The sequence below is a fragment of the Baudoinia panamericana genome (genome assembly GCF_000338955.1).
Source record: "Baudoinia panamericana UAMH 10762 unplaced genomic scaffold BAUCOscaffold_3, whole genome shotgun sequence".
In the NCBI taxonomy this organism is placed as follows: Eukaryota; Fungi; Ascomycota; class Dothideomycetes; order Mycosphaerellales; family Teratosphaeriaceae; genus Baudoinia; species Baudoinia panamericana.
This window is the reverse complement of record NW_006911259.1, coordinates 1,772,201-1,799,481: the sequence shown is the minus strand read 5'-3', so window position 1 is coordinate 1,799,481 and position 27,281 is coordinate 1,772,201. Positions and strand designations below refer to the sequence as shown.

At 54.2% G+C, this 27,281-nt stretch overlaps 14 protein-coding genes across 14 annotated transcripts; 8 read left to right on the top strand and 6 right to left on the bottom strand.

The window, feature by feature from the left end:
• Nucleotides 1-1,570: 1,570 nt before the first annotated feature.
• BAUCODRAFT_137595 (uncharacterized protein) lies at nucleotides 1,571-2,024 on the top strand (the record flags this gene model as incomplete). The annotated part of the gene is made up of 1 exon (XM_007676095.1): nucleotides 1,571-2,024. Exon 1 carries the CDS (start codon nucleotides 1,713-1,715, stop codon nucleotides 2,022-2,024), a length of 312 nt encoding a protein of 103 aa, XP_007674285.1. The 5' UTR covers nucleotides 1,571-1,712.
• A 701-nt stretch (nucleotides 2,025-2,725) lies between these two features.
• BAUCODRAFT_31742 (uncharacterized protein) lies at nucleotides 2,726-4,328 on the top strand. Its single transcript, XM_007675451.1, has 2 exons — nucleotides 2,726-3,494; nucleotides 3,548-4,328. The coding sequence occupies exons 1-2, from the start codon at nucleotides 3,216-3,218 to the stop codon at nucleotides 4,100-4,102; spliced, it is 834 nt and encodes a 277-aa protein (XP_007673641.1). The 5' UTR covers nucleotides 2,726-3,215; the 3' UTR covers nucleotides 4,103-4,328.
• A 500-nt stretch (nucleotides 4,329-4,828) lies between these two features.
• On the top strand, nucleotides 4,829-6,878 carry BAUCODRAFT_31740 (uncharacterized protein). The gene is made up of 3 exons (XM_007675450.1): nucleotides 4,829-6,265; nucleotides 6,323-6,746; nucleotides 6,830-6,878. Exons 1-2 carry the CDS (start codon nucleotides 5,049-5,051, stop codon nucleotides 6,549-6,551), a joined length of 1,446 nt encoding a protein of 481 aa, XP_007673640.1. The 5' UTR covers nucleotides 4,829-5,048; the 3' UTR covers nucleotides 6,552-6,746; nucleotides 6,830-6,878.
• Nucleotides 6,879-7,395: 517 nt separating this feature from the next.
• BAUCODRAFT_57572 (uncharacterized protein) lies at nucleotides 7,396-8,217 on the top strand (the record flags this gene model as incomplete). The annotated part of the gene is made up of 2 exons (XM_007675490.1): nucleotides 7,396-7,714; nucleotides 7,976-8,217. Coding segments are annotated over 2 exons (561 nt in total), but the record flags the coding sequence as incomplete, so codon positions are not given.
• A 331-nt stretch (nucleotides 8,218-8,548) lies between these two features.
• On the bottom strand, nucleotides 8,549-9,538 carry BAUCODRAFT_64926 (uncharacterized protein; the record flags this gene model as incomplete). Its single annotated transcript, XM_007675533.1, has 1 exon — nucleotides 8,549-9,538. The coding sequence occupies one exon, from the start codon at nucleotides 9,536-9,538 to the stop codon at nucleotides 8,549-8,551; it is 990 nt and encodes a 329-aa protein (XP_007673723.1).
• A 254-nt stretch (nucleotides 9,539-9,792) lies between these two features.
• BAUCODRAFT_129583 (glycoside hydrolase family 35 protein) lies at nucleotides 9,793-11,488 on the top strand (the record flags this gene model as incomplete). Its single annotated transcript, XM_007676094.1, has 3 exons — nucleotides 9,793-10,126; nucleotides 10,179-10,663; nucleotides 10,698-11,488. Exons 1-3 carry the CDS (start codon nucleotides 9,981-9,983, stop codon nucleotides 11,486-11,488), a joined length of 1,422 nt encoding a protein of 473 aa, XP_007674284.1. The 5' UTR covers nucleotides 9,793-9,980.
• A 212-nt stretch (nucleotides 11,489-11,700) lies between these two features.
• On the bottom strand, nucleotides 11,701-13,212 carry BAUCODRAFT_22641 (uncharacterized protein; the record flags this gene model as incomplete). The annotated part of the gene is made up of 2 exons (XM_007675274.1): nucleotides 11,701-12,841; nucleotides 12,890-13,212. The coding sequence occupies 2 exons, from the start codon at nucleotides 13,210-13,212 to the stop codon at nucleotides 11,701-11,703; spliced, it is 1,464 nt and encodes a 487-aa protein (XP_007673464.1).
• A 2,918-nt stretch (nucleotides 13,213-16,130) lies between these two features.
• Nucleotides 16,131-17,610, bottom strand: BAUCODRAFT_31729 (uncharacterized protein). Its single transcript, XM_007675449.1, has 2 exons — nucleotides 17,330-17,610; nucleotides 16,131-17,276 (listed from the first exon to the last, which is right to left on the bottom strand). Exons 1-2 carry the CDS (start codon nucleotides 17,482-17,484, stop codon nucleotides 16,430-16,432), a joined length of 1,002 nt encoding a protein of 333 aa, XP_007673639.1. The 5' UTR covers nucleotides 17,485-17,610; the 3' UTR covers nucleotides 16,131-16,429.
• Nucleotides 17,611-17,739: 129 nt separating this feature from the next.
• Nucleotides 17,740-18,885, top strand: BAUCODRAFT_31728 (glycosyltransferase family 8 protein). Its single transcript, XM_007675448.1, has one exon. It carries the CDS (start codon nucleotides 17,842-17,844, stop codon nucleotides 18,853-18,855), a length of 1,014 nt encoding a protein of 337 aa, XP_007673638.1. The 5' UTR covers nucleotides 17,740-17,841; the 3' UTR covers nucleotides 18,856-18,885.
• A 254-nt stretch (nucleotides 18,886-19,139) lies between these two features.
• Nucleotides 19,140-20,411, top strand: BAUCODRAFT_31727 (uncharacterized protein). The gene is made up of 3 exons (XM_007675447.1): nucleotides 19,140-19,450; nucleotides 19,501-19,803; nucleotides 19,858-20,411. Exons 1-3 carry the CDS (start codon nucleotides 19,357-19,359, stop codon nucleotides 20,010-20,012), a joined length of 552 nt encoding a protein of 183 aa, XP_007673637.1. The 5' UTR covers nucleotides 19,140-19,356; the 3' UTR covers nucleotides 20,013-20,411.
• A 31-nt stretch (nucleotides 20,412-20,442) lies between these two features.
• On the bottom strand, nucleotides 20,443-20,865 carry BAUCODRAFT_146357 (uncharacterized protein; the record flags this gene model as incomplete). The annotated part of the gene is made up of 1 exon (XM_007676093.1): nucleotides 20,443-20,865. The coding sequence occupies one exon, from the start codon at nucleotides 20,863-20,865 to the stop codon at nucleotides 20,443-20,445; it is 423 nt and encodes a 140-aa protein (XP_007674283.1).
• Nucleotides 20,866-21,204: 339 nt separating this feature from the next.
• BAUCODRAFT_402119 (uncharacterized protein) lies at nucleotides 21,205-23,272 on the top strand. The gene has a single exon (XM_007676092.1). It carries the CDS (start codon nucleotides 21,341-21,343, stop codon nucleotides 22,994-22,996), a length of 1,656 nt encoding a protein of 551 aa, XP_007674282.1. The 5' UTR covers nucleotides 21,205-21,340; the 3' UTR covers nucleotides 22,997-23,272.
• Nucleotides 23,273-24,488: 1,216 nt separating this feature from the next.
• BAUCODRAFT_22635 (uncharacterized protein) lies at nucleotides 24,489-25,386 on the bottom strand (the record flags this gene model as incomplete). Its single annotated transcript, XM_007675273.1, has 2 exons — nucleotides 24,489-25,274; nucleotides 25,378-25,386. The coding sequence occupies 2 exons, from the start codon at nucleotides 25,384-25,386 to the stop codon at nucleotides 24,489-24,491; spliced, it is 795 nt and encodes a 264-aa protein (XP_007673463.1).
• A 21-nt stretch (nucleotides 25,387-25,407) lies between these two features.
• Nucleotides 25,408-27,236, bottom strand: BAUCODRAFT_31721 (uncharacterized protein). Its single transcript, XM_007675446.1, has 3 exons — nucleotides 27,149-27,236; nucleotides 27,069-27,089; nucleotides 25,408-27,018 (listed from the first exon to the last, which is right to left on the bottom strand). Exons 1-3 carry the CDS (start codon nucleotides 27,180-27,182, stop codon nucleotides 25,676-25,678), a joined length of 1,398 nt encoding a protein of 465 aa, XP_007673636.1. The 5' UTR covers nucleotides 27,183-27,236; the 3' UTR covers nucleotides 25,408-25,675.
• Nucleotides 27,237-27,281: the final 45 nt, after the last annotated feature.

The window sequence follows — 27,281 nt, the reverse complement described above, 5'->3', positions numbered from 1 at the left end:
CCCTAACCCTAACCCTAACCCTAACCCTAACCCTAACCCTAACCCTAACCCTAACCCTAACCCTAACCCTAACCCTAACCCTAACCCTAACCCTAACCCTAACCCTAACCCTAACCCGCATTTCTGCTCTAAGCGGTCGTTTTACGGGTTACCACTTTCACCCCCTTCCTGCTCGCTACGGGTTCGCCTGCGGCACTACTACACCTGCTCTGCCACTCTCGGGGCTTGCTAAGCGTCGATACGGCTCAAACATTGTACGGATACGCTACGCGAACTCGTAAGCGTAGTCCGTACTGCGACGAAGGTAGGCGGTATTGCCCGATAACGGAAACTAGCAGTGGTATACTAGGACGAACTGGGACGAAAGGGATGCAGTAAGAGCGAGACCGCAGCAGCGAAGCGGTGTCGTACCTGCACTCGTAGTCGGAAGCGGGAGGTAGAAGCGAGTAGCGAATGCAAGTGGATTGAAGCCAGTAGCGGAACAACGGTGTCGCGGGAATGGATGATATCGCTAGGTGTCCTGCTTTTGTTCTTCCGCTTTCTTCTGCTGTCTTGCGTTGCGCGTCTCGTTTGCGCCAAGCCTGCGATATTTCTGACCACCGTTACTACTTAATACCCAGCCATGCTGCTTCTAATGCGAGCGGCTTGCGAGGGTTCGTATGCCGCCGCCGTATTTGGTCGGCACTGCTTGCATTTCGATCAAAGCGGGATGTTTGTTCGCCTCCGCGTAGTGACGACCTTCTTTACGTCAATCCTCGGTGTTCGTGCGGGTGGCGCGGTGTAACGGCCTGTTAGCGTTGAAGAACTACCGTCCGCCCGCAGCCTAGCCAACAGCTTCTAGCGCAGTTTGTTCGCTAGGGAGCAGAAAACGCTTGACTTCGAACTTGTAGCGAGGCCTACAAGTGCAGCTATCAGTCTATGTGCGTTGATTTGCTTGACCTCCTAACACGCGGGCAACATACCCTCAGATCTGTGCGACTGGTGGTCAGTCCGCACTCGTCCGTTGGCTTCTCTGCTTGTCGGCAGACAGGTCTGCAAGCCAGCCGGGCTGCAATCAAGCAAAACCGCCGTTGAACGCGGCGAAGGCCTGCTTGGCTCGAGATAGTTCAGGGACAAGCAGCGTCCTGAAGCATGCCTGGTAAGTGCACGGTTGCGCGGTTTACGTAAAGCGTAGATCTTGGCATACGATATGTCCGCGGCTGCGCAGAACTGGCGATAGTGTTGTGTTTTATGGCTACATCTCTGGTAAGCTACTTTGGTTCCCTCGACCCTTGTCCACTAGGTCAGAACACATGAGGTCCAGTAGTGTCCGCAGGCTGAATGATCCGGGCGGAGATCAGCCTGTAGATGTAGAGTCAGCGTTCCTAGCAGCGCATCAAACATCTCCTTACAGCACCGCCTGAAGCTCTGCTGTATGTCCGTGATGTTATGACTTCCGAAGAACTACCGTCGCCAGAGTTGAGCGTGCCGGCCGTAACTGTAGTAAGGTCGCAAATGCTATCTAATAGCTCCCGGACAGGCGGTGTAACTTTGGTAGACTGGAAAGAGGCTCTGTACGAAGTGCGCGGAATATGCGGTTGAAGTTGGGTATGTCCTACTATAGTCGGTGTTTGGCTGGAGGCGTTGTACTACGGCATCGCCAGTGACCGTGCTACTGCAGATACTGTCGGAAGTTCCTGAGAGCGAGCGGATAGACTCGAAGGCTCTACGCGATGCTCAGTACGAAGACCGAGAACTATGCGGTAACAACCAAAGATGTCCCGGGCGATCGATGTTGGCTGGCGGCGGTGTACTGCGGAGGTACTGCGACCACACCGCCAGCACCCGCAATCCCCAGCTTGCCGAAGTTGGTCAGTAATGTCAGGATACTCTATGCGATGCTTAGTACGAAGACCGGAAAGCGTATGGTGACGACTGTAGATGTCCCGAGCGGTCCATGTCTGGCGAGCTGTGGTATACAACAGAAGTGTTGCGATTACACTGCTAAAGCCCGCCACCGCCAACTTGTCGAAATAGGTCAGTAATGTCAGGATACTCTACGCACTGCTCAGTGCGATGACTGGGGAATAATGCGACGTCAATTGAGTCTGTCGTGCCGCAATATGTCAGGAACACTTCGCTTGGCGTACGGTACCCATGATGACACACTACCGAAGGAGGCTACTGGAGATTTTCGTATGGAGCAGGTGACTTCAAAGGCCCTAAGCGACGCTACATATGCAGTCACAAGGCTATCCGCTCAACGCTGGACTATCGCCATGCACTCGAAGCGCAGTGTATAAGCATAATCGTGGGGCTGCCAGCGCTGCCGTCCCCACGCCACCGGCAAACCTCAAGACTAACTACGATTTATGGTAACGGACGACGAAGGCGTGAGTCTCCGTTATGTCGGGTACACGAACGTGCATGGATCTCGTTCAACAGTGCTAGGCAAGTCTTCGGGGACTGGGCGACGATTGTGTCAACGCCATGCACTTCCTCGCCATGTGGCCGCAAGCTGTTTCATCCCCGTATTTCTACTGCCGGGAGCCTCGTAAGCATATGTATAGTACTGCCCAGCGTGTACAGAGATTGGCTCACTCCTCGTACGTGAACTGGAGTATGTTGTCGGATGTTGCACTTGCAGACAGAGTACGGCATGCATGTAAAGGAAGTAGAACTAGGAGGCGCGCGAAAGTGACGCGCGCCTTCCCGCAGATGCGAAGCCTGCTTTCGAACACCTTCCACAGTATAGACCATGCCTAGAATCACACCAGGCCCACTCTCTCTAGCCGCTGACTTGTCAGCGCTAGAAGAGACAATCATCGCGCATGAATCCATATTGGTCGAAAGCCTGGCTTCCACCTAGTGAGCCACAATCATCCAGTAACATGTGATGCTTGAAGCTGGCCGTATCGCAAGGAGAGCTTGAAAATCGTGAAGGCAAGTCGTGCTCAGATAGCGCCGCAGGCTCACGATGTGGTAGAAGAGAGAGGCAGCACGGCAGGATTGAGTGACTGACGCAATGAAGCAGCAGCGGCTGACCTGGGCTGCTATTGGTGTACCTTGCATACGCAACTCGAGCTTGAGCTTGAGCTACAGCTCACAAGACCAACAACTTACAAAGCGACGATGTCGGTACATATGAAGACCTACTCCATAGCTACATCTTGGTGCCAGCTCATCCAAGCAGTGCCCAGCCCTCTCCCTTCTGACTCAAATCAAAACCATACATCATGGAAGAATCCCAATCCCGCCCCCAGAGGCTCCCCTTCGCTGACCGCCTGAACGACACTGCCCGCAACCACTTCGTAGCGTGCTGCGGCGAGTTCATTGGCACTTTCTTCTTCCTCTTCTTCGCTCTGTCTGGGACACAAGTCGCCAATACATCGCCAAACCACCAGGGTGAGAACGAGCTGAACAGGTTGACATTCATTGCCTTATCATTCGGCATCAGCTTGGCCGTCAATGCTTGGGTCTGGTTTCGCGTTAGTGGAGGGTTGTTCAACCCTGCTGTAAGTTGAACATTACCTTCATCGACACCGCATGAAGCTGATGCTACCCCAAGGTCACCCTAGGAATGTACCTAGCAGGCGCTGTCCCACTGATCCGCAGCATCCTAATAGCTGTGTCGCAACTTCTCGGCGGAATTGCAGCTTCCGCTGTAGTCCTTGCTATCTTCCCGGGCAAGCTCGCCGTAACGACCTCACTAAGCGCAGGAACCTCCCTCCTCCAAGGCTTCTTGATAGAAATGTTCCTGACTTTCGAGCTTCTCGTAACAATCATGATGTTAGCAGGAGAGAAACACGCTGCGACACCTTTGGCACCCATAGGTATTGGGCTCAGTCTGTTCATCGCTGAACTCAGTGGGGTCAGTTTCACAGGCGGGAGTCTGAACCCCGCGAGGTCTTTCGGTCCTGCGGTCGTTCTTGGGAAGTTCGGAGATGAGCACTGGATTTACTGGGCTGCTCCTGCTGTAGGCGCGGTGGCGGCGGCGGGCTTGTACAAATTCCTCAAGATCCTAGATTACGAGCGCGCGAACCCTGGGCAGGATGCTGCGAAGCCCGGTATCATGCCTGGTGAGCATGGGGATGGGAGGATACGGTTGTTGGACGAAGAATGAGATGGAGGGCTGTCAGCCATGCTTGCGGAAATGGTTACCTTTTGTGCTCGCTGTCATAGCGCTCGAGGCTGGTTGATAGACTATATGGCTCAACCGATTGTCGTTGGCATAGCGCGGGAAGCGGGCAATGGGTCAGTAGAGGGAAGTGTGATAGGGCGCGTTGCGGAGCATTGCACAGTCGAATGTGTCGAGCAGTACATTTTCAATCCCATGCCGGTGCGTCCCCAGACCGCAATCTTAATCGCGCTATGACAAGAGCTAGCTCCAATCCCTCGCTGCTCTCAGTCATGTCTTGTAGTACGCCGGTATCCAATTTGCTCTCTCTCTTCACCGGCTGCTACCACTGATAGTCTCACGTCAAGCTATCAGTAGCGCCGAGTCAGCAAGCTCTTCTTTCGCATTGGCGCTTGGCTGATTTCCCTTGCTTAGATTGATGCTGCTGCGGCTTCCCAACGTGTTTGTGCAAAAATCTCGGCCGCAGACGGTTGCGCCGAGCAGTCCATGTCAGTAAGGGTTTACATGAGCTAGTATTGTTCAGGATTGCAGTCGCCGGAATCGATGAGAGTGCACATCCAAGCGAGGAAGTGGCCGCGTATCGCAACGTCACTGAACGCCGTGCGAGGCGAACAACCATCAGCTCTTTGTTATGTAACCCCGCAAAGTCTACAGTACAGGCAGTTACTGTTTCCGCTTGTACACGAGCACTCACACCCTTCGCAATCGGCAGCCGTAGTACCCGCGAGCATATGCGGCTTCGGTCATACTACGTCTTGCTGGATTATGCATGGAGGAAGAGGAAGGTCGCCTCCGCTTGGCACGCCCTGGTGCTTCCCACCTGGAAGACCTGAGCCTCGGCATTTCCCGACATCGGCCCTGTCGTCTTGAGATAGACACACATATCCCCCGGCCACGGTGTGAACAGCACTATGTCTTCTAAAACGTCTTCATGGATGTCTCGAATGCCGAGAAAGTCACCTCAACTTCGACATCCCAAATTCTTGACTGGACGAATGCCAGCGACCCAGACAACCCACGCAACTTTCCACCATGGAGACGGTACTACTCCATAAGCGCAGTCACACTGTTGGCTTTTGTTACGACGTTCGCCGCCTCGATATACAGTCCTGGCAGCTCCGAGGTTGCAGCACAGTTCGGTGTCTCCCCTGAAGTGGCCATCCTACCGCTCGCCATCTATAATCTTGGACTGTCCTGTGGACCTGTCATAGGTGCTCCTTTGAGCGAGACGCTAGGACGCAAGGCCGTTATACTGACGACTACCCCAATCTTCGCGCTGTTCACACTCGGGTCTGGTTTCTCAGACAGTGTCGCAGCCCTTGTGGTATGCAGATTCCTCGCTGGGGTCTTCGCAGCTCCCGCAGTTAGCAACGCCTCAGCCACTTTAACGGACTACACAACTGGCCGTGATCGAGCTGTTGCGTTTGCCTTTTACTATGCGACTCCGACTTTCGGGGCGATGCTAGGACCGCTGGTTGGTGGCTTTGTCGTTCAAACAAAAGGCTGGCGATGGACATCATGGACTACCATCCTTGCCATCATAGCTTTCTACGTGCCGATACTTTTCACGAGAGAGTCTTACAAGAAAACGATACTGCAGCGACGCGCGAGGAAGCTGAATGTGGAGGGCCCACCAGCTGTCAAGCGCTCACTAAGCGGCAATATACACTACTTCGCAACGACGTTGCTCTTCCGACCTATCCACATGCTTCTGACGGAACCCATTGTCACGCTTGTATGCATGTATAATGGCTTCCTGTTCGGTCTCATGTACGCCTACGTGGTCGCATCGCCGTGGGTATATGAGCATTATTACGGCTTCGACGTTACCGGCCAGAGTTTATCATTTCTCGGCTTGATCACGGGGACCGCAATAGCCCCAGTTCCGCTGATAGTGATGGATTGGTTCTGGTACCAACCTAGACTCAGACACTTTCGTGAAGTCAAGTCGGATGAAGAACGCTTTCCACCAGAATACCGTCTCTTCCCAGCACTCGTGGCATCTTTCATGCTGCCGGCATGCTTGTTTATCTTCGCATGGACTGCACGACCTTCCATCCACTACATAATTCCGATCGTCTTCCAAGGCCTAGCAAACCTAGCAAGTTTGCTGATCTACGCATCGGCAAACCTTTTTATGATGGATGCGTAAGTCAAGCCTCACACATGATCTCTATTGGTCCGGCATGTGGCTAACACTCCCAGATACGGACCCGCATTTGGAGCCTCCGCAGCTGGGGCAGCAATGCTGACACGATACGCCTTCTCTACGGCCTTCCCGCTATTCAGTCTCCGCATGTACAAAGCGTTGGGTGTGGGATGGGCCACAAGCCTATTGGCATTCTTAACACTGGCAATGGCACCGATTCCATGGCTGTTTTGGAGATGTGGAGATAGGCTTCGGCAGCGTTCCAAGTACGAGACCGGTGCTTAGTATGTCTACGTCTGAGCTCGGGGCGGAGCTGCTGCTCATTTGCCTCGGCGAGATAATGCGTAGCAGGGCAAGAACCACAATCTAAACTTCCAAGCGGTGGAGGCCAGCTTGGGATGTCGGAAAGAGCGACTGCCGCCGTAAGACCGCCAGCCAAGGCGCACCTGCCCGCTGCTTACGCTACCTTGAGCGCTTGATGTGTGTTATTGTGGTTCACGCCATATCCTACCCTATGTATCCAGCAGCTTGGCAGTTTTCGCTAATAGCACGTCGACCAGTAGAATTGCCCGGAAATCCCAGCCGTGCATGCTGCTGCATACGCTACCCTGCACGTGCATATGGGCAGCCAGCCTCTTCGGCGGCACCTCCGCATAGCAGTGCGAACTCTACAGGCGCCCGCCCTTGCGCCTTCGGACCACCACCAAAAGCTAGAACGTACCGTAAGCAGTACAGTAGTCTGGCCAGCGCTTGCTGAGCCATGGGCTCAGCCAGTCAGACATGTCTGGTCCCGCGCACGCAGAGTCTAGGTACGAACTGGCAACATATCAAGGGCCAGCCGCCCCAAATCCAGCATTGGACGGACACTATACTCTCTGTCCACTAACGAAGCGGTTGCCGATACACCATCACCACTGGGGGATTCCACTGCCATAGGTCGATCATGGCCAAAGGACATTCGTATTCCAGCACTCTCTTTGATGCCTACGCCGCCGTAAAAGCCAGCAGCTTTGACCAGGTTGTAGAACATCCAACAAAAGTACCAACTATCACTGTCGCAGAAGTTTATCTATCAGACGAGTCCAGCGATTCCGAGATCGACGGATCTTCCGTGACGAACGGCGACGTACCCCAGCGTACCTACCATACTGATCAAACCTCGCAGTATGTCCTGCCCAACGACGCGCCAGAGCATGATCGTTTGGAGGTGCAAGCTCGCGTACTGTCCGGAGTCATGAATGGCAACATTATACACGCGCCCGTCCACGCACCCGCAGTAAGAAGAGTGTTAGACGTCGGTTGCGGTACAGGACCGGTGACAGGTTACCTTGGCCGCAAATACCCACATGCGGACGTTGTCGGACTCGATATCAGCGTTGTACCTCAATGCAGGGCCTGGCCTCCAAACGTGCGCTTTCTGCAAGGCAACGTCTTGACGATGTCACCAAGTGCGTGGCTTCCAAATGCGGAGCCGACAGACACTGGACGTGCGCCTTTGCCAAACCAGCAAGCTTTCGATCTGGTGTTTTCGCGCCTCCTAATTGGTGGTATGAGTGAATGGCAACGCTTCGTCAAAGCTGAATATCTGCTGTTACGCCCCGGAGGGTGGGTCGAGCTGCACGACCTTGACTGGACATGGTACGACAAACACGGGCGAGTAATCTCCGATGACTGGCCATGGCTTCGGGCAGTCACCGCCGCGGGGAAAGTACGAGGTCTCGATTTCAACTGTGGTCGGCGAGCGCAACAGTGGATGCGGGATGCTGGATTCGACAATGTCAAAGCCCATCCCTATCGATGCAATCAAGGCGGAGCTTGGGAGACCGATCAGGCATGGCGGGCCTTTGGCGAATACGTTGCTACGGCAATGGTGGAAGTCATTGGCCTGATCATGCGAAAGCTGCTGCCAGCTCAGCCAGGTGCAACCGAAGAGGTGCTGGAGCAAATGGTGGCTGATATGGAGCGTGACTTATCGCCGGAGCAAGGCAAGTATTGCAATCTGTACGTGACATATGGACAGAAGCGAAAGTAGCCGCATACCACTTCGGTCGATCGCGCGGAGGGTTGCACCGTGGCGGACGACAGCTGGATTAAGTAGGTCGGGTACCGGATCGCTGGGGTCCAGGAGCACGTTACGAGTGCGGTATGTTCCACGAGGGCCATCAGATGTACTGGGTATTGCCAGTCGCAGCATCGACTGGGCTGCATTACCGGGTTACGCATTGCATGCCTCGGCCGCCTGTAGGCACAGCTAGCGCCGAAAACAATGATAGGTAACTGTCTCACCTTCTCGTGCCATTCACACCACTCTTGCCTTGTCCCAATTGACTAGCCACAACCGTAGCCTCCCTCACAGCCTTTGCGATGGTACCCCTCACACCACCCTCTTCAAGGACCAATAATCCACCAATCGTGCAACCTCCGGGCGTGCTCACCTTGTCCCGAAGAATGGCCGGATGCTCACCCGCAAGTAAAAGACCAGTCGTGCCCCGCATAGTCTGTGCAGCCATGAGATATGCCTCATCCCTCGGGATACCCATCGCTATCGCGCCGGCAGCTAGAGACTCGGCCATGACTGCTACGAAGCCCGGACCCGATCCGCAAAGGGCAGTACACGCATCCATAGTGTTGGACGGAAGGTGGACTACGCGACCGATGCGGGTAAATATCCAAGCTATGAGAACGTCGGTCTCCTCAGACAATGGTGGGTTTGAGGTAGCAATGACGGTCATGCTCTCGCGCACAGCAGCGGCGGTATTTGGCATTACGCGGACGACCGTGCATCCAGATGCACCGATTTCAGCCAGATAGCTTTCAATCTGTTGCTCCGTGACACCGGCACAAATGCTGATCAGTACTTTCCCGGTAAGCGCTTCGCGCATGCCTTCAGCATGTAAAATCCCGGCAACCATTTGTGGCTTGCAACCAAGTAGTACAACGTCTGCTGCTTGAGTCGCAATTAGGTTCTCTTTCTCGCGGATCGTGACATGCTGGAAGGCTGAATAGTGGCCCAGTTCCTTGCGAATACGCTTCGCACTCTCCGGCCGTCTCACACAAGCGTTAAACCTGGATGGCAATCTCCGTGGTGTTGGCACCGCCGTCGATGTGCTTGATGCTGTAGCCGAGGCAGTTTCTTGGGAGCCTGTCGATAGCGAATCAAGAATGCCACCTAGGATTGCTATTCCCATCGTGCCGCAACCGAGAAAGGTGAGCGTAAGCCCAGACGAATCGGCTTTCCCGCCATTGGTGTCTCGACCATTAACGAAAGACATGATGGCTTGCTTCTGCACACTGAGAGTCTCATTCAAGATCCAGTCCGGAGTCAGGTCACGCTCCATGCCGTCCCAAGCCTGCACTGTGGATGTTCGCCAGCCAGACTGACAACCGAAAACGGTGTGGTTCTGTGGCAATTTCGCCCGATAGGGATGCTGTTCGTTGTGGAGCCGGTGTCCCGATGACTCGGATCGAGATCAGCCGAGCGGTCGAGGAGCTGTATCACGATCTCCCTCCAATAACTTATGCCTTCCTCGTGCCTTTTCCGCACCACCATACGTCCTACCTACCCCATGTAATACGCGAGTAAATCCGTTATGAAGACCACAGGAGAGATGCGGCCGCTGCTACAAGAGAGCAGCTTGGCCAACAGATGGCCCCATACCCGGAGGAGGCAGCCTCTTCAACCACGCGTCGAAGCCTACCCTAGACGGCCGCCTTATGAAGCTGTTTGCGGTGATAATCGTATATGTCGCACTTGCACTCCATGTGCGCGCTATCAGCGACCGTCTCACCGACCTTATGACCTGGGATGAGTATAGCCTGCTTGTCAATGGCTCGAGAGTCTACATCTTCTCGGGCGAGATGTGCGTCCACCTTGATCTTCCCCCAGCCATTTGAAGTGCTAATTTTGTTAAGTCATTGCGAACGAGTACCTGTACCAGCATTGTGGCGAGATGTCCTAGAAAAGTACAAAGCCAACGGTCTCAATGCCGTTAGCATTTACTACTTCTGGTCTTACCACTCGGCTCGTCAGGGTCAATTCGACTTCACCGGCCCTGGCAAGAGCGTTCAGGAGCTACTAGACATAGCTAAAGACGTTGGACTGTACGTCATTGCAAGACCCGGACCATATGACAGCGCCGAAACCAACGGAGAAGGTTTGGCGCTGTGGGGTTCCGACGGCAGCCTTGGTGGCGTCAGGACATCAGATGAGAAATACCATCAAGCGTGGCTGCCTTATATCACTGAGATCAGCACTGTTCTGGCTGCGAACCAAATCACGCATGGCGGTGATGTCATATTGCAACAGATTGAGAACGAGCTGCAAGAGACTACGCACGACCCAAATAACACGCTCGTGGTCTATATGGAGCAGATTGAGAATGCCACACGCAGTGCTGGTATTGTCATACCATTCACACCCTAACGAAAAAGGTGAACGCAGTGGGAGCTGGTCTACCGACTACGAAAACGTCGGTGGCGCGGTGAACGTCTACGGGCTGGACTCCCACCCCGGCGGTCTGAGCTGCACGAATATCAACAGCGGCTTCCAAGTCGTGCGCAACTATTACCAGTGGTTCCAGAACTACTCATACACGCAGCCGGAGTTCTTGCCCGAGTTTGAAGCCGGAAACTTACTTGGCTGGGGCACGTATTTCTACGATCAGTGCCTAGCTGAACATGATCCGGCGTTTGATGCAGACGGCAAATACATCCCACAGATCGGCCCGCAAACAAGGTTCCCTTTTCCGCCAGGCGTCATCAACAACAACGGGGCCAACACCATCAGCATTGCACTGTGGGCGCAGACGGATGCAGGGGCACGTCTCAGCAACTGCATGTTGTTTACATACGGGCAGTATCAGACGGGCTTCGACTTCAATCAAGACTGGAGTGCACTGCAGCCGATGTGGACGGCGGATAGGCTGCACTATGTGTGGTGCGGCGTTGCTGCGTGCCCGATGCATCTTAGCGCGGCCTGGTGTAAGCGACTGCAAATGCGTATCAATATGAGGTTTTCATCGTCAGCCTACAGTGTCCCAACTCGAGCCTCAAAGCGTCGGTCTTTGGCACCTCGCATGATTTCGCCTTGTTCAACGCCTAGCTCTCTCCGGGATCTTCTGACACCCGACTGGCTGTCTCAGTGCGCTCGTCCAAGCGTCCGGACTTCAGCGAGCAACAAGCCATACCACGCTCCGATACCGCCAGACTGTCAAGCCATTTAGCTGGACCGAGCCAACAAGCCCAGAAAGCCGTGTACTAACCTCGACGGCGTGAGCACGCTCGTCCCATTATGTGCCTAGTCGAGTGGCATAGAATATCAGAACAGATATACAGGGTTGATCTCAAACATGCCGACTTCCAGGACACCTGCGCTTAATTACATACAATCTGCTCTTACGTCTCAATCCCTCCGTTACTTAACGGGAGTGGCCACTCAAACAATACTCCCATTCGCATAGTGGCTGTTCCTGCCTTGACCATTGCTGCCGTGAACGTTACTGCTGTGGGTGTTACTGCCCCGACTGTTCTTGTCTTGACCACTAATCTCGTCCCACGCTCCCTTCGCATCCCATGGCACCAGCTTCCCGTTGTGGTCTCGTGCTTTGGGCACTGGATGTATCAGCGCGTCGGATCCTGGCATCGTCTCCCTGGACGCACGCATGGGCAGAGGATCTTGTAGTTGTCCAGTATAAGCGATCTCATTGTTCACTTTGAGTTTATCAAGTTGGTCTTTCACCTCGAGCAGCCATCTGTCCCACGCAATAGTCCTGGGCAGTGCAGGCTCGCCTAGTGTCGTCCAATCCCCGGAGCCGGCAAGCACAATTGCCTTCAGGAGAGCTTGGGTGAAGTTTCTACTGTCAGGTCCGCCTTCGATGCCTTCCTCGTCCACGATGTAGCTTGTCAGGTCCCAATGCTTTCTTGGCGGAAGGGCAGCGACGACCCAATAAGCAGCGTTGATGAGTATGTATGCCCCTGCCCAAGCGACTTGGAGCTCTAACCTGGCATTCGCTAGAGCGATGACCCCAAACATCAGAAGCAACGTTCCTACCAGAGAAATCAGACGGTACTTTGCATGACTCTTAATCCAGTACTCCATTTCTTCTGGTGCAAAGAAGAGCTCACGCGCCACTTCCTCCTCACACTTCACTACCAAATAGCTTCCATTGGGGTACCGGATCACGGTGTCGCCAGGCGGCTTGAAACCTTTTTTCACCACCTGCGGTAGGTGCAAGGTCCAGTAGTTGACGATGCCTGCCAATGTCGACAGAACTGATAGGCATATGGTGGCCAGGAGGGAGCAACCATCGCCGCAGACGATTGACATGGTGAAGAGTACCAAAGACAGTATAAAACCGAGCAGAGTCACTGCTGTCAGTGGTCCAATTGCTTCAGCCGCAGGTCCTTCGATGACTGGCAGTTCGGGATGCCCATCCATGTCTTTCATCTCGAGAGCCGGGGTACTGGCAGGCCGACCGCGCAGGGTTCGATCTCTCCATGAGGGTTCGTACTGATTGGCCGCCTTCCTCTTCTTCACCCGGACGCAGCGGACAGTGAAGTTCTTCATCTCGTAATCGCTCGAATGTTCTCAGTAGAAGCTCACAAGTCTGGTCACGATGACTTACAGTAACACACCAGCAACGTGATGTAAATGGCGCTTGGCCATGCCTGAATACACAGCGGTCACATTAGCTGGCAATGCGGGAAGCGCTTCGGGTCTCCTCGTATAGAATAGTGCCTGGGGGGCCGGAATCAGCCTGGGGATGAGGAACAAGCGCGACAAGGCAGCGACCTGGGCATAGGCAGTCACGGAGCCTTCGCCGAGGATCGCGAGGAAGCCGACGATGTCAAGCTGGACGTCGTTGACGGAGGTGGGCCATAGCATCTTCCAGCCCTCCCCCCAAGCAGGGCCCGGCATAGAGATTGTGACATTGTTGCTACCACTCATGGCTATGACGACTATACGCCAGCGGTGACGACTTGGGGCCGGTCAATGTTTGAAGGAGAGACAGGCTTGAAGGGGAGCCGCATGCTCCTACTATATTTCTCACAGAAAAGAATGAGCTCCTAGGTTGCTGGAGCCGAACGGCAGAAAGGAGGAGAAGGAGATTGAAACGGCGAATGCGATCTGTAGGCAAGACGGGTTTCATGCAGCGCGCAGCCTCGTCGAGGGTTCATCGGTAGTACAGGGTTGGAGGCGCTGGAGGCGCTGTCTCGTAAGGCTGTGTTTGGGGGCGGCCTCGCCACCTTGTCACGATTCCGTGAAACGTCTGGCACCATGTCGCTGACCTTGTAATGATGATTCTAGTCTTCATAGTGAAGGCTTCACTGCCGCCGCGATCGAAGCTGGAAGCTCCCCGCGGTTGTATTGTACACAAGTTAGGGAAACGACGGAGCGACGTGGAGCGGACATTCGCAACATTGTCGCTGAAACAGGCCGAACGCCTTGGTGGGGAAAATGGGGCCATATGTCGCAGCTTGTCACTGGCAGCAGCCTTCAACATCCCGCTCGAGCCGAAAGCTCGCGGCAAAGCGCTAGCACTACCCTAGCTCATGAAGGAGTGTTGCAGGCTCGTGTGGTGGTTCGACGTTCGCAGGATGTGCCGTGCATGAGATACGCCTACATGCATGGGCTCGTCTTGTGAGGCGCAGCTATGCAGGCGCCCAGCTGAGCCTCCTCCTCGTTTCACGTGAACAACATGAAAGAACACTCGCAAACGGCGCCTTAACTTTACGGTCTGCGATCAGGTTTCAAGTTGTCCTCGTACACTTCGCACAGGTCACGGGCTTGATGGCAGGCACGTTGACGACAAGCCGTGGATACAGCACCGCAGCAGCACGATCTAGCTCTCCCCTTGGGGCCGCCCGGACCCAACACTGAATGCAGTTCAACATAAGAGCGACCAACAAACCCCGTTGGCGAGTAGCCGTTGCCTTCGTGCACGCATTGTGAAGCTGCAAGTGTCGGCGCCACGCTGCAATTGTCGAAGCGGCAGCAGCTCGCAATATCTCATTCAGGTCTTTCTTCGTCGAAGTGTTATGCTCAGGAAGAAGGTGAGATTGTGAACTGGCAACAAGCGGCTTCGATCGGCCACTGTAACCGTACCCGAAGCTGGTCTTGTGGCTTTCTAACAGGCACGTTGGCTTGAGCAGCGGAAGCAGAACGCAGCCTTGAGCGGTGCCGTTGCGCAAGGGTTTGCTGCGGCTTCCCATCACTTTCCATCGTTCGCCGCCGGACGCCGCAAAAGTGCGAATCACAATCTCAACCAGCACCAGTCGAGGAGGCTTTCAACATGGCAAGCACAGAACAAGCCAAGACCCTTCTCGATCAGAACTTTAGGACTGCGGAAACCTCACGTACATACCGAGAAAGCCGCCTACAGCTCCTAAATGAGGAGCAGCATACTGCGTGGGATGCGGACGCCAAGTCAACCGCATCTCAAATCGAGATCAAGGCGCAGAAGATTGTATTGAAGATCCGAGAGAACGAGCGCATTAACCCTGAGCTGTTCGGCAACCTTCCGAGTGAAGCTGTGCCAGATGCGCGGACCCGTGACATGGGAGGCCGCTTCCTTCCCAACAAGCGGCGGATAGAGCAGAGTAAGATCTTTGAGATTGCACGGAAGATGCCAAAAGGTTGCCATCTTCACGTCCACTTCAACTCCGAGATTCCGCCAGAGCAATTGTTTCCCCTTGTAAGAACGCCGGAGATGGAGAAGACCTTTTACATACGTACCACGCGGCCTTTACTGAGTGCCTTTGACTACACAGAGACCGAAATTGTGTTCAATGTATTCGCGGCAGATAAGCCAAAAGCGGACTGCTACTCAGAGAGCTACGACCCGGTTGTTAAAGACAATTGGCCTTGGATGCTATGGAGTGACTTTCGTAAACGCTTCCCAAGCGAAGGAGTCCAGCACGAAGAGACACCAGCAGGCCTCGACAACGCGGAAAGGTGGGCCAGGGAGAAGATGATCCTCACTGCCGCAAAGGTGTACAACGTCGAGCAGACCACCAACGGCGCTTGGGCATGCTTTAACCAAGGCACTCGCGCCTTCAAGGGTTTACTAAATTACGAAAGCGCTTATCGGTGGTATATCGGCAACGCGATGGACAGCATGATCAGAGATAAGGTGATGTACGCAGAGATGCGGCCTATGCTCATGGACAAGACTATCCCATCCGACGATGGCTTACGACAGCTTGATCACACTGATCAGATGGAAATCCTTCTTCAGGAAGTGGCCAAGAAGAAGGCACAGCTGGAGAAAGCTGGGGAGCTCGACAAGTTCCCCTTTGGCCTCAAGATCATCTACTGCACGCCAAGAAGCATACCGCGGCCGCGCATGCAGACGGAACTACTCGACTGCATTAAGCTTAAGCTACAGTTTCCAGATTTACTTTGCGGTTTCGATCTTGTAGGTGCTGAAGACCGCCCAAATTCCATCGGTTTCTATGCGGACCTGCTTGTAGGGTTCACGGAGGCTTGCAAGGAGCTCAAAATTAGCATACCCTTCATGTTCCACGCTGGTGAGACACTGCTCGACACTGGCGGCTCGTTCAACCCCGATAACAGCAATCTGTATGACTCCCTGTTGTTGAACGCGAAGCGTATCGGCCACGGGTACGCATTGCTCAAGCACCCGCTGCTGGTCGAGAAGTACAAGAAGCAAAACATCTGCCTCGAGCTGTGTCCGGTATCGAATGAGCTTCTGCACCTGTGTGGCAATATCAGGGAGCATCCTTTTCCATCGCTGCTTGCAGCAGGTCTACACTGCACGCTGAACGCGGACAACCCTGGACTCTTCAGGTAAGCCAGTGAGACTTTGAATTCATTGCGTGGTGTCGTTGACAACGTCTGCAGAGGAGCCACCACAGACAGTTCATCGCTATCCTACGAATTCTACCAAGTCATGGTTGGAGACACCCGCATGACCATCCACGGCTGGAAGCAGCTTGCTCATTGGAGCATTGAACACAGCTGCCTTAACATCCAAGAGAAGGAGCGCGCAATGTCGATCTTCAGATCCGATTGGGAGGCATTCTGCGACGATGTGGTGCAAACGTACGGTCAGCTTGCCAACCAGATCAAGGAGCCGGACCTGTCATGATTTCACGGCGCTCAAGCAGATTATGACTGCAATAGAATAGAAAGAGGCGCTGACTTAATCAAGCGACCTCATGACACCCTCGAATGCTACCAGTGCCGCTCCATTCGCTGGAAATGCTCGCAGGAAACATGGCAGAAAGCCTCTCCAGAACCCTTTCACTCCGCCTTCCCTCCACACTGCTTGCGCAGCATCCCGCCATCTTGCGTACTTCCGCCGACCTGGGTCAAGCGAGTCGGTCATTATACGTTGCTTCACGACGTCCGAAGGGTAGGAAGTCAGCCAGAAGATTTGTGCGCTCAGCCCACCTGCCCAGAAGTTGATCGCTGGTGTGCTCATCGTGGTGTGCTGCTGAAACCATCGCGTGAACACGTCGTAACTACCCCACCAGAAGAAGAAGAAGGTACGAAACAGCAGCGTAGCGCTCAAGCCATGCCAAAGACCCTGCACGCCATGCGCTTTTAGCAGCCTCTTCGTGCAGTCGACGGGACCGGAGTATAGACGGTCATGCTTTGATGCTTGATATTGTATCTGAAGACGGGCTTTGACGTGCTCCACAGGCGCAGCGATGAACGAAACGGTCCAGCCTGCGAACATGCCGGCAATGCCGTGGCCAACTGTGGGTAGCCGCTTGCTCTCGTCGTCTGATGTCCCACCGTGGGAACTAGTTGGACGCGCACGTAATGGTTGAAAGACCTGCTCGTTCAGTAGACGACGATAGAGGGTCAGTGAGCCGAGCATGAGTGAGTCCATACACATCCAGCCAAGGAGTGGTGGCGTTGCGCCCTTGTAGAAGCCAACGATGCCTTCATAGCGGACTGTCTGCAGGACACAGTCGAGTGGTCCTCGGAACTGTGATCTGGGAGCTGTTTGCAGGCGGACCTTGATCGTGTCGAATGGGTGCCTTTAGAAGCGAGTTAGCTTAATGTGCATGAGTCTGGGCTTCGGTAAATATACCCAACGCTCAATTTCGCAATGCCAGAGAAGACACCGGCGACAAACCCTTTGTAACTGCCGCCTTGAGTAGATTTCGGCGGAATCAATGGTACATTTTCGCTTTCCACAATGCTGCTGCTGGTTGAGGCGGCGGTAGGCCTTACCGTACCTGACATCTAAGTGCTCGACGAAGATCCAACCTCTGCACGTGCATGCTGTGAAGGCAGATGGACCACAAGCAATCAGTGTGTACACCTTGTCAGAGATGGGTCTAACTCCGAAGTCTCACTATCCGATGGTCTAGACGGAGTTGAAGAATGCGATCTCGCCGAAGCATCGGCTCGGCAATGACGTGCTGCATCCGCCGGCATGGATCGCCTGCAGCCCGGTGCGTTTGGTGAACTTTTGGTTAGATTTCCAAGCGACTCCGGCGTAACGCTTTCGATATAAGCGAACCATCATGTAGGAGCTTGACCTCGTCACGACCTTGATGGTCGGTAGCACATTACACCTATTACACTCGATCTACGAACATGACAACGTCCCAGGAACGCGTTGATGGCGAGAATGCACCAACAGGCGCCAGTGCTGTTAATCCACGGCCGGAGAGGGTGGTGGATAGCGACAAAGTCTGGACGACATTAATCACGAACACCAAATACCTCTCCGGGCTACTCACATTGGACGCGTCGCTCAAATATGTTGGATCGAAGTACCCGCTTGTGGCACTCTATACGGACACCTTCCCACCAGAAGGCCATGCTGCTTTAGACCGAAGAGGGATACCGAAAAAGCATACTCCGTATCTTCTCCCCAAGACACACAAGGACTTCACGAACGATCCGCGCTTTTATGACTGCTGGAGCAAGCTTACACCGTTTAGCTTGGTCGAATATGAACGGGTCGTGCAGCTTGACAGCGACATGCTTGTGCTGCAAAAGATGGACGAGCTGATGGAAATCGAACTCGACGGCGCAGACATGAAGGGCAAGGGACGAAGAGTGTTCGCGGCGAGCCATGCATGCGTGTGCAATCCCCTCAACAAGCCGCACTATCCACGGGACTGGATACCTGAGAACTGCGCCTTCACGACGCAGCACGACACCCCGGACAAAGCGCAGGTCGAGGGTGCACCGCCTACAGCCGGCCTAGCTATGCCAAATGGTGGGCTGCAAGTCGTCGTGCCCAGTGCAGATGTCTATGACCTCATTCTTTCCGCGTTGCAGGGCGACAAGACAATCAACTACGACTTTGCCGACCAAAGCATTTTGAGCGATCTTTTTCCGGGTCGTTGGGTGGCCTTGCCGTACATTTACAATGCGTTAAAGACGCTGAGGTGGAAGGGCGTACACGATGCCATATGGCGGGATGACAAGGTGAAGAACATGCACTATCTGCTCAGTCCGAAGCCATGGGATGAGAGCCCGGACGAAGGTAAGAGAAAGGAGGGCCGTAACGAGCGCAATGAGGCCAACGATTGGTGGTGGGATGTACATGAGCGGAGATTGAAGGAGGAGAAGGCGAGAGGTATTGATGATGGATTTTAGCTGTAGCCGAGTACAAATTCCAGGTCGTCCTCCACCTCTCGGTGCTCCAATATGTCTACTGAACAATATGCGCTGCGCATATCCACAGTGATGTGCCATCCCAGCAATAGCCTTTCGGTAAGCGGTTGCTGGCGCTTGTCTCCGCTGCTCAAACGCCCATGCAGCGATCCTGCAGTAGATTGGCAGGCGCTTGGGCCAATCTGTAGATTCCAATGTAGCTTCAAGGGGCGCAAGTGGCATACATCACACTTGCGACTCCTCGGAGCAGTAGCTATATTCAAAAACTCTCCCTCTGACAGCTGCTGATCGAATCACACAGACATCGCAACTCAAAGTCTCACACGAGCGAAGAAAGGCGGGAAGCAACACCGGCAGTGGAGCACACGCGACACGAACATTGATCGCGTCTTTCGCGGAACCAGGAGCGATATCGCCCTTGTATAGAGCAAGGCTCTAGCAGTGTTGCTGCGGGGCCGCGACCATAAGTTGAGCGTCGCAGCTATGGGCGCCTCCATCAGCAAGATGATGGCCAAGATCTTCGGATCCAAGGAGATGCGGCTGTTGATGCTGGGCTTAGACGCGGCAGGCAAGACGAGTATGTGGCAGTTGACAGTTCTTTCGGTATCATAGCTAACGTAGGTGTAGCCATACTCTACAAGCTCAAGCTTGATACAGACGTTACGACAATTCCCACAGTAGGCTTCAATGTCGAAACGGTGACGTACAAGAACACCAAGTTCAATGTGTGGGATGTTGGAGGACAGGACAAGATCCGGCCGTTATGGCGGCACTACTTCTCCGGCACGCAGGGGTTGATCTTCGTGATAGACAGCAATGATCGAGACCGAATGGATGAGGCGAAGAAGGAGCTAGAGCGGATCATCCAGGATCGGGAGATGAAGGATGCGCTGTTGTTGGTGTTCGCGAACAAGCAAGATATCAGAGGAGGTGAGTTGGCCTCGATGCAGGCATGGGAGCTGGACTTTCACTGACTGCTTGCAGCCATGTCGCCGAAGGAGGTCTCCAATGAGCTAGAGCTTGACCGGACAGCGAAAGGTCATGTCTGGAAAGTTGAGCCTAGCTGTGCGACGACCGGAGAAGGTATCTTTGAAGGCTTGGCTTGGTTGAGCAATAACGTCAAGTTACCGCCAAAGTAAGCAGGACGAGCCAACAATATCAGGAGCAAACAATACGCGTACACAGACGTTCAAAAGTAGTGCCGCCGAGCTTTACTGTTGCGGCCGCTACTCAGGCCGCAGCTTGGATGTGCAAGCTCAACTCGGGACAAGCGTGCCACGGCCTGTGGTAAGCGCTACACATCGACTTGAGAAGCGAAGATACCCCGGACGCTGGCGTGTTCCAACATAGCATACCGGCAGAAAGTATGACGCGAAGATGGCAGCGGCGTTGCTAGGTTGTTGCTCGGGAGGGGCGCCGTCTTGGTCACCGCGCATACTACAGCCTTTAGAGCTGAACGCAGCACTGCGGCAATACGATCTGCCCGCAAGAGTGCCCATGGGCTTCGCTGCCCGTCCAAATGATAGACTTCCGCAAAGGTACGCATCCAACCAATCTCTGCCTTAATGCCTACTTAGGTCTCATTGCCCTATTACAAGCCAGACAGCAACCCGCAGTAGCAAAGCTCCCATGTCTCAACAGAACATCTTCCATGATTGTTTCCGTGCGATCGAACATGGCCTCTAGCGCCGCCTCCACCGTGGCATGCGGCTCGCTCTTCATCAGAATGGTGATCTCGGTCTCCTTCGGCCTTCTTACCACAAGAAAAGCGTAGTGCTGCTCCATCGCTAGCTCTTCGGCTGAAGCTTGTGGAACTTTACGTTTAGCGAGGATGACTTCGACGGGATCTGCACAGCCGCGCGGTTTCAGGATTTCTGCGTTGCCGAGTATGAGTGCTCGTAGGTCTTGTATTGAACGCTTCGGGGTGCTGCCTGTTGTGGGAATGGTCACTGAGCCAGATGACGGCTGGACAGTGTATGCTGGCGGATCCATGATCTGTCTGGTCTGTGCCTATGAACTGGCTATAAGCAAGGTTACATTTGAGAATGGGAGCCGAACAGCGATGACATGGCTAAGTTTGAGGCTGTGTCAGGTGGACGTTGTCATGTCATGTACTAGTCCGCTCCGTGACTGTAGGCAGTGCGCAACACCTTCGACTGTCGCAGTTTCACAAAAGCTCAGGCAGGCTTGACAACTCCCATCAATGCGGTTGATGTTCATGTATAAGGTACCTTCGATGTGTGGCGGACTGCGGGGCGTTGCCGTGTGAAGAGAACACCGACACTACGCCAGAAAGGGAAGCTACGGCGATAGCGGCAACGCAACGAGAAGACTTGCAGCGGTCAGCAGCTTTCTCGGCCAACCGTCGATATCGGATACAGTCCCTGCAAGTAAATAGAGAGGCAAGTTACGTCTCAATGTTTCTTCTGCCCCTTAAACTGGTCCTTCTTTTGCACTGACTGCTAAGATGGCATCGTATGAAACCTCACGAAAAGTCTCAGTGGCAACAACTGTTGAACCTACTGAAACATCACCATTGCTGGACAGGAAACTTTCCAGAGCGTCAGTAATATGGCAGAAGTCTACAATATACCGAGTCTTGTTCTGTGGGTTTCTGGTCTCCCTTACATTCGGTGTTACACAAGTGCCGATTATCTACGTTTTCGGTCTTATGAACTGCGAGGAGTACTACCGCCACCACCCGTCACCGCCGTCGGCCTTGGATCGATGTAAAGTTCACGAGATTGAAGCAGGAACTGCCCGACAGGTGGCGCTGCTTGGTGCTGGTACTACGCTCTTCGGCGTGGTAAACCTGTTCTTCACCGGCTGGACCATCAAAGCTTTCGGGATCAAGAAGTCTTTGCTGCTTACGGTCTTTCTCCCAGCTATCAGACTGGCAATCCAAAACATTGGCGTTGAGCTTGGTGCCGGGGTTGGCATCCTAATCGTGCAGCTCTCACAGATCATCACGGTAGTCGGCGGGCCCGTCGGGTATATGCTCTCATTGAACTCCTTGGCCACCGAAGTCGTTGAGCCCGTTGAACGGACAGCCACTCTCGGACGTCTTTCCGGCTGCGCGATGTTCGGCACCGCCCTGGGCTTTCTCGCTGGCGGTCTGATTGGAGATGCTTTCGGTATCATTTGGCCATTCCGCGTGACGGTGGGGCTGTTCATCATCAGCTGTCTCTACGTTCAGCTATGCCTGCCGGACGTGCACAATCCTGATATCGAGTCCAAGGCGTCGAAGTCGCTATCATCCTTCTTCGACCCAGTCAAGATGTTTGCGCCGCAGAAATGGCAGCTCAGCAATGGCAAGGTGCAAATCGAATACGGTGTCCTTCTGCTCGGTCTTGGTACGTTTCTCGGTGTACTCTCGACCAGCTATATCGGCACCCTGCTGCAAATGTATGCCACCGACATCTTCGACTTCGGTACGTCCGAGAACGGTCTGCTCATCTTTGTCAACTCGCTTGTACGCGGCTTATTCTTGACCTTCGTATTTCCTATCATCATTTCCGCCGGCCGCGAGTGGCTCGACAAGCGCAATCAAGTCTCAGAGAGCGCTAAAATTAGTGCCTCGGAGTCTGGCATACCTGATATACCCGTCAGTCCAGCCGAGATTGCGGCAGACGCCAGGCCGATGGAGGGCGGCAGGGAGCCTGTAGAGCCTCTCAAGCCAGCCGGTGCCAAGGCGGGCAATAAAGCAGAACGTCAATCCTTTCGTTTCGACTTGCTCTTCACCAAGTACTCGCTGATAGCGGATGGCTTGCTCACCGGTCTAGCAACCTTCACCACGGCTGGCTGGCAACTCTATGTTATCGCCGTCATCCTACCACTTGCTTCTGGTACTGGTCCAGCCGCCAAAGGAACAATTTTACAAATGTGTCCGCCGGAGCAACGAACCGATGCGTTGTCCGCGATCAGCCTCGTGGAACTGGTAGCTAGACTGAGTAGTCTGAGTGTCTTTGGTCTGGTTTTCGCTGCCTTCGCGGAAACCGGCCAGCCAAACTTGACATTTACATGCAATGCCGGCATCGCCGTGGTTGGATTCGCGATTCTGATGTTTGCGCGCTTCCCACCAGACGGTAGCCGGCGGCTAACCAAGGATGATGAGGACGATTGAAAGGCTGTGACGGACGCGAGAAAGTGTCACAGCCTTAGCTGGTGACAAGCCGTTTGCGGCAAGGTCGAATAATGATCCATAGCCAGCTCTTCCCGTTGAGTCACATACTGTCAGATGTGACCTTGTGTGGCAGATGTACTCAGCGTCAACAAGAATATCTCAGGGCTGCTTGTTGCGTTTGGAGTCGAGGTAGCGCGAGACGGAAGGTGTCCCGTCTGCGACGGTACGGGTTTCTTTCTTTGGCTGTTTCTTACCAGGTTCCAAGGCTGATCTACTGTGTGCAGACAACCACAGAAGGTGAGTCGGTCGCTATGGCTGACTGCTAATTTCATGGTTGCAACGAGGAGAGCAACGGACTGTGGCGCATGCATTGTACGATGAGCATGCAAAGCCTGGCGCTCGCATATTCTCCGAACCTAACGGGAGGACTTGGTAAACATGCGCACTTTTTGGGCCTCGCTTGCAGAATAATGCCTATACTGCAAATTGGACATACCTCGCCGACCCGAAACCTCTCACACATCTCCGGCAACGTGACTCGCCTCTTCAGTCTCGTTCGCAGCAAGTTCGGTGCCAGGTTCCATGATGTTTATAACATGCTCAGAGACTTCGACCCTACTTCGAACTCGTTCCACAGCAGATCGTGCTCGTCAAGCGCGACGTAAGCGAGATACTTGTAATGCTTGTCAAACTGCGCGACGCGCTAGGGGAACATCATGTCGTCGAGATACATGACCGACTCACCAAATCGCCTTCTCGATCACTGCCGCCGCTCCGTAGAAGATCCTCCTTCGAGGTGGCAGCAACCTTCTCGCGTGGGTTCTAGTTCCGGCTTAGTTGGAAGATACTGGTGATCCGCACGGGAAACTGGTAACCGAACAAGACCGTTGGGTGATTCCGCGCAGCGGTCCATTGCAGCTTGTATAGACCATCCGCCAGCGGTCCAGCACGCTCGTTCCGCTGCTTGGCTTGGAAGAGGTTGACGGATTCACTAATGGCCTCCTAGACAAGCCACCGCCCATAGATCGCACGAGCGAGCAAGTGCGAGCACCTCTCCGCCTTGCTATCGTCGGATCTGTCTTTCTTGCGGTACCGAATAGCGCTGAATGAGGAAGTAGAAACGGTCCGAGAGTCGAAGTTAAAGCACGCCCGTGACTTCGACGGCTGAATCTGCGTGAGGTCGCGATTCAACGTCAGCACTCTGTTGCCCGCCCTATTCCGCTGGCGGTATTGCTAAAGCCCTCCGATGCTTTGTTGTCCAAGCGGGAAATGTTGAGCAGTTGTATTAAAACGAACGTTGTGCGGCACACCCAGGAACTGGCCGCACCCGGCTGGCTTCCGCGACCAGCATGCGCCTCAGGACGTACAGATGTAGAGCACACTGTATCCACCCAGAAGCGCGGTGTTGTCCAGTCAGAGCACCGCGTCGCGCACCTCGGGAGGCTTGCCCACGCTCATCGAGACAAGAGACAGAGCGCAACAGCAGTAGAGCTCAAGGATCCCCATATTTAGAAAAACATCCCAGCCCCCTCCTCACCGTCTGCCCAACAAGCAACCAAACCGCACCTCTCCCATCCCCTAAGTCCCTCCTCCTCCAGTCCATCAAACATATACTCTCCCTCGCCAAGCCCTCAAATCCATCATACGGCAGCCCACTCACCCTCAACGTCATCCACGCGGCCCCGCTCGTCGCATCTTCCGATACATGCGCCGTCGTATTGACGACTTCGATGCGCCAGCTGGGGTGCGATGTCGCCATCGAGTGCAGCATGTTCACAAGTTCGGCCGAGGTGTGCGTTTCGGGGTAGTCGTCGAAGTCGCCGTGGACGGTTGGGTCGATGAGGTTCAGGGCTACCGGGGAGGTGGTGAGGGTGCGGGTGTTGAAGAAGTCAAAGAGTTGGCGGGAGGCGGCTTCAAGGTATGTTGCGGTTTCGCCGAGATCTAGTCGAATGGGTGCTGCGGTGGCCAGATCATGGGAAGGCGCTGATTCTGTTACTGATGCTGCGGATGTGGTCACTCTGAGTGCTTCGTTGGGAAAGTACTCCTCCTGGCCGGAAGCTCTATCGTACTCCGGAAGGAGCTGTCGGAGCGCTGTCCAGCTTATCGTTCCATCAATCAGCGTGCTGATTCTGTCCCTATGGCGGCTGTACTGCCATTCGACCAGCAGTTCGCGTGGGTTCAATTTCGTGTACTCCATAACCGGTTCCGCTGTTGTGAAGTGAACAGGTAGTCTCCTCTTTACGCGAATTGAAACATTGAAATATGTGGATATGCTACTCTAGCAGGTATGGAGACATTTGGACGTAACATCGATTACAAAAGAGCGCTTTTACCTTGAGGTATTGAGGTTATGTCATGCCATGCACCCTGTTGTTACTTACATGGAACATGACAAGCACTCATGCACGCAGAACCAAGTTAAGATGTGGCCATGAAGGTTGGAGGTCGGATGTAACGTACGGTTAGCGGCTTTAAAGTCGATGCCCGACAATGTCTCCGGGTTGGCTGTCGGCTTCTGGCCCCTACTCCCTTATTGGGCGATATGATCAACATAGGGCTGCAGCAGCTTGGCAAGAGCAGAGCCACTCACCTCACATGTGGATTCGTAAGCGTTGTATATACGCACCATGTCAAACCTCTACGCCAACTTCATCATCGTACCAAGCTGTAACTCGCTTTTCAGATCTTCCCATTCACGCCATCCGCGTACGCATGAGCCCCGCCCCCGGTCGTCGCCTGCCCATGTCCCAACTCACAAAACGCCTTGAACGTCACCAACGGTTCCTCCCCTACACTTTCTAGCACCAACTCAGCAGTAGCGCCCACAAAGTACACGTAACCCTCTTTGAAATCTTCCGTTTTCGGGCCGACGGAGATCTTGCCGCTTCCTTGCGTGCAGATGAGGATGGAAGGGCCGTCGATAGGCTCGAACGTGACTTTGCTGCCACTGCTGTTTAGTGCCGTCCGCACAACCGCGAACTCCTCGATTGGTGGGTCGTACAGAGTCGCTACGCTGGAGCTGTTGTAGGCGGCTGTGTTAAACTTGCAGAAATGGTAGTCGCTGGGATGCATCTTCTGCTCCTCAATCGGGGCGTAACTGTATGTCAACATCGAGGTGAGCGTATCGACATCCTTGAATTTGGGCGTGAAGCCGGCGCGCACGACGTTGTCGGAGGAGGCCATGCACTCGATGATATCGCCGCTGAGGTACGCATGGATATCGTCAGCTTGCAGGAACATGGCTTCTCCGACGGTGAGCTTGACGTAGTTGAGGAAGAAGGTAACGAAGAGGCCGATATCGTTAGGGAACTCCTTATTCAGGCGGATCATGAGGTCGGAGAGTTCTTTGCCGGAAGTGGCAGAGACGCCGCTGCCGGCGAATTTGCTGCCTTCGGTTTCGGCTTGCTTGATGAGCTCGGGTGCGGCTTTCTCGACGTCTTCAGGTTTTGACTCCATCAGGCCCTTGAAGGCGGCTTGGAGCGCTTTCTTGTTCTCGGCTGCTTTGCTCTTGTCCTCAGTCGTCTCCTGACCTTTGACCGTCTGCTCAAACTTCTTCGCTTGCTCTTCGCCGACGAGCTGGCGCAGCGATGGCACGTGTTGTAAGAAGTGTGCGATCTCGCCTAGTGGTCGGAAGCCGCATAGTCCGTCAAAGGGTGTGATAGCGATAGTCATCTCCGGCTTGTGGTTGTCATCCTTGTAGTTCTTCGGATCCCGCTGATGCAGTTGCTCGGCGAGTTTCTTGTTGGGGTGTGCCTGGATGCTCAGCGCCTTGTTGATTGAGAGGACCTTGAATAGGAACGGCAGCTTCTCCTCGTACTTCTTCGCAATAGCCTCGCCCATCAGCGCCTGGTTGTCCTGTACCAGGTCGAGCAGCGTTCGGCCTGTCTCGAGATCCTTTGAAGGGTTGGAGGGGTGCGTGCCCATCCATAGTTCGGCATATGGCTTGTCGGACTGGATGGAGAAGTCATCGCGGGGTGTGACGGAGGCATAGCGAGCGGCGGCGCTACTTTCGCCAATCTTGCCTGTGTAGAATGAGCTGCCGGTATCAATCAATGCGTTGGCTCATGCTCACCCCATTCGTAGCTGTTGCACCCTTCGCTGCGGATCAGCTTGACTGCTGTCAACTAATCGACCTGACTCGGGCGTGCTTACCGCATTGCAGGCGTAGAAGAGGAACTTGGACCATCGCGCTTACTCTTTCCAATGCAGCACAGTCTTGCTGTTGCGTTCAGTGCAATTGATCCGGGAAGCGATCAGGAGAGAGATCTGCATACGAGAGCAAGTG

Coding starts and splice junctions, on each gene's coding strand:
- BAUCODRAFT_31727 (XM_007675447.1), top strand. CDS start 19,357: ATGGGCGCCTCCATCAGCAAGATGATGGCCAAGATCTTCGGATCCAAG. Junction 19,451..19,500: donor AGACGCGGCAGGCAAGACGA/GTATGTGGCAGT, acceptor ACGTAGGTGTAG/CCATACTCTACAAGCTCAAG. Junction 19,804..19,857: donor CAAGCAAGATATCAGAGGAG/GTGAGTTGGCCT, acceptor GACTGCTTGCAG/CCATGTCGCCGAAGGAGGTC.
- BAUCODRAFT_31740 (XM_007675450.1), top strand. CDS start 5,049: ATGGATGTCTCGAATGCCGAGAAAGTCACCTCAACTTCGACATCCCAA. Junction 6,266..6,322: donor AACCTTTTTATGATGGATGC/GTAAGTCAAGCC, acceptor TAACACTCCCAG/ATACGGACCCGCATTTGGAG.
- BAUCODRAFT_402119 (XM_007676092.1), top strand. CDS start 21,341: ATGGCATCGTATGAAACCTCACGAAAAGTCTCAGTGGCAACAACTGTT.
- BAUCODRAFT_31728 (XM_007675448.1), top strand. CDS start 17,842: ATGACAACGTCCCAGGAACGCGTTGATGGCGAGAATGCACCAACAGGC.
- BAUCODRAFT_31742 (XM_007675451.1), top strand. CDS start 3,216: ATGGAAGAATCCCAATCCCGCCCCCAGAGGCTCCCCTTCGCTGACCGC. Junction 3,495..3,547: donor GAGGGTTGTTCAACCCTGCT/GTAAGTTGAACA, acceptor TGCTACCCCAAG/GTCACCCTAGGAATGTACCT.
- BAUCODRAFT_31729 (XM_007675449.1), bottom strand. CDS start 17,484: ATGTCAGGTACGGTAAGGCCTACCGCCGCCTCAACCAGCAGCAGCATT. Junction 17,277..17,329: donor ATTGCGAAATTGAGCGTTGG/GTATATTTACCG, acceptor TCGCTTCTAAAG/GCACCCATTCGACACGATCA.
- BAUCODRAFT_31721 (XM_007675446.1), bottom strand. CDS start 27,182: ATGGTCCAAGTTCCTCTTCTACGCCTGCAATGCG. Junction 27,090..27,148: donor TCTTCTACGCCTGCAATGCG/GTAAGCACGCCC, acceptor TCCGCAGCGAAG/GGTGCAACAGCTACGAATGG. Junction 27,019..27,068: donor GTGCAACAGCTACGAATGGG/GTGAGCATGAGC, acceptor CATTCTACACAG/GCAAGATTGGCGAAAGTAGC.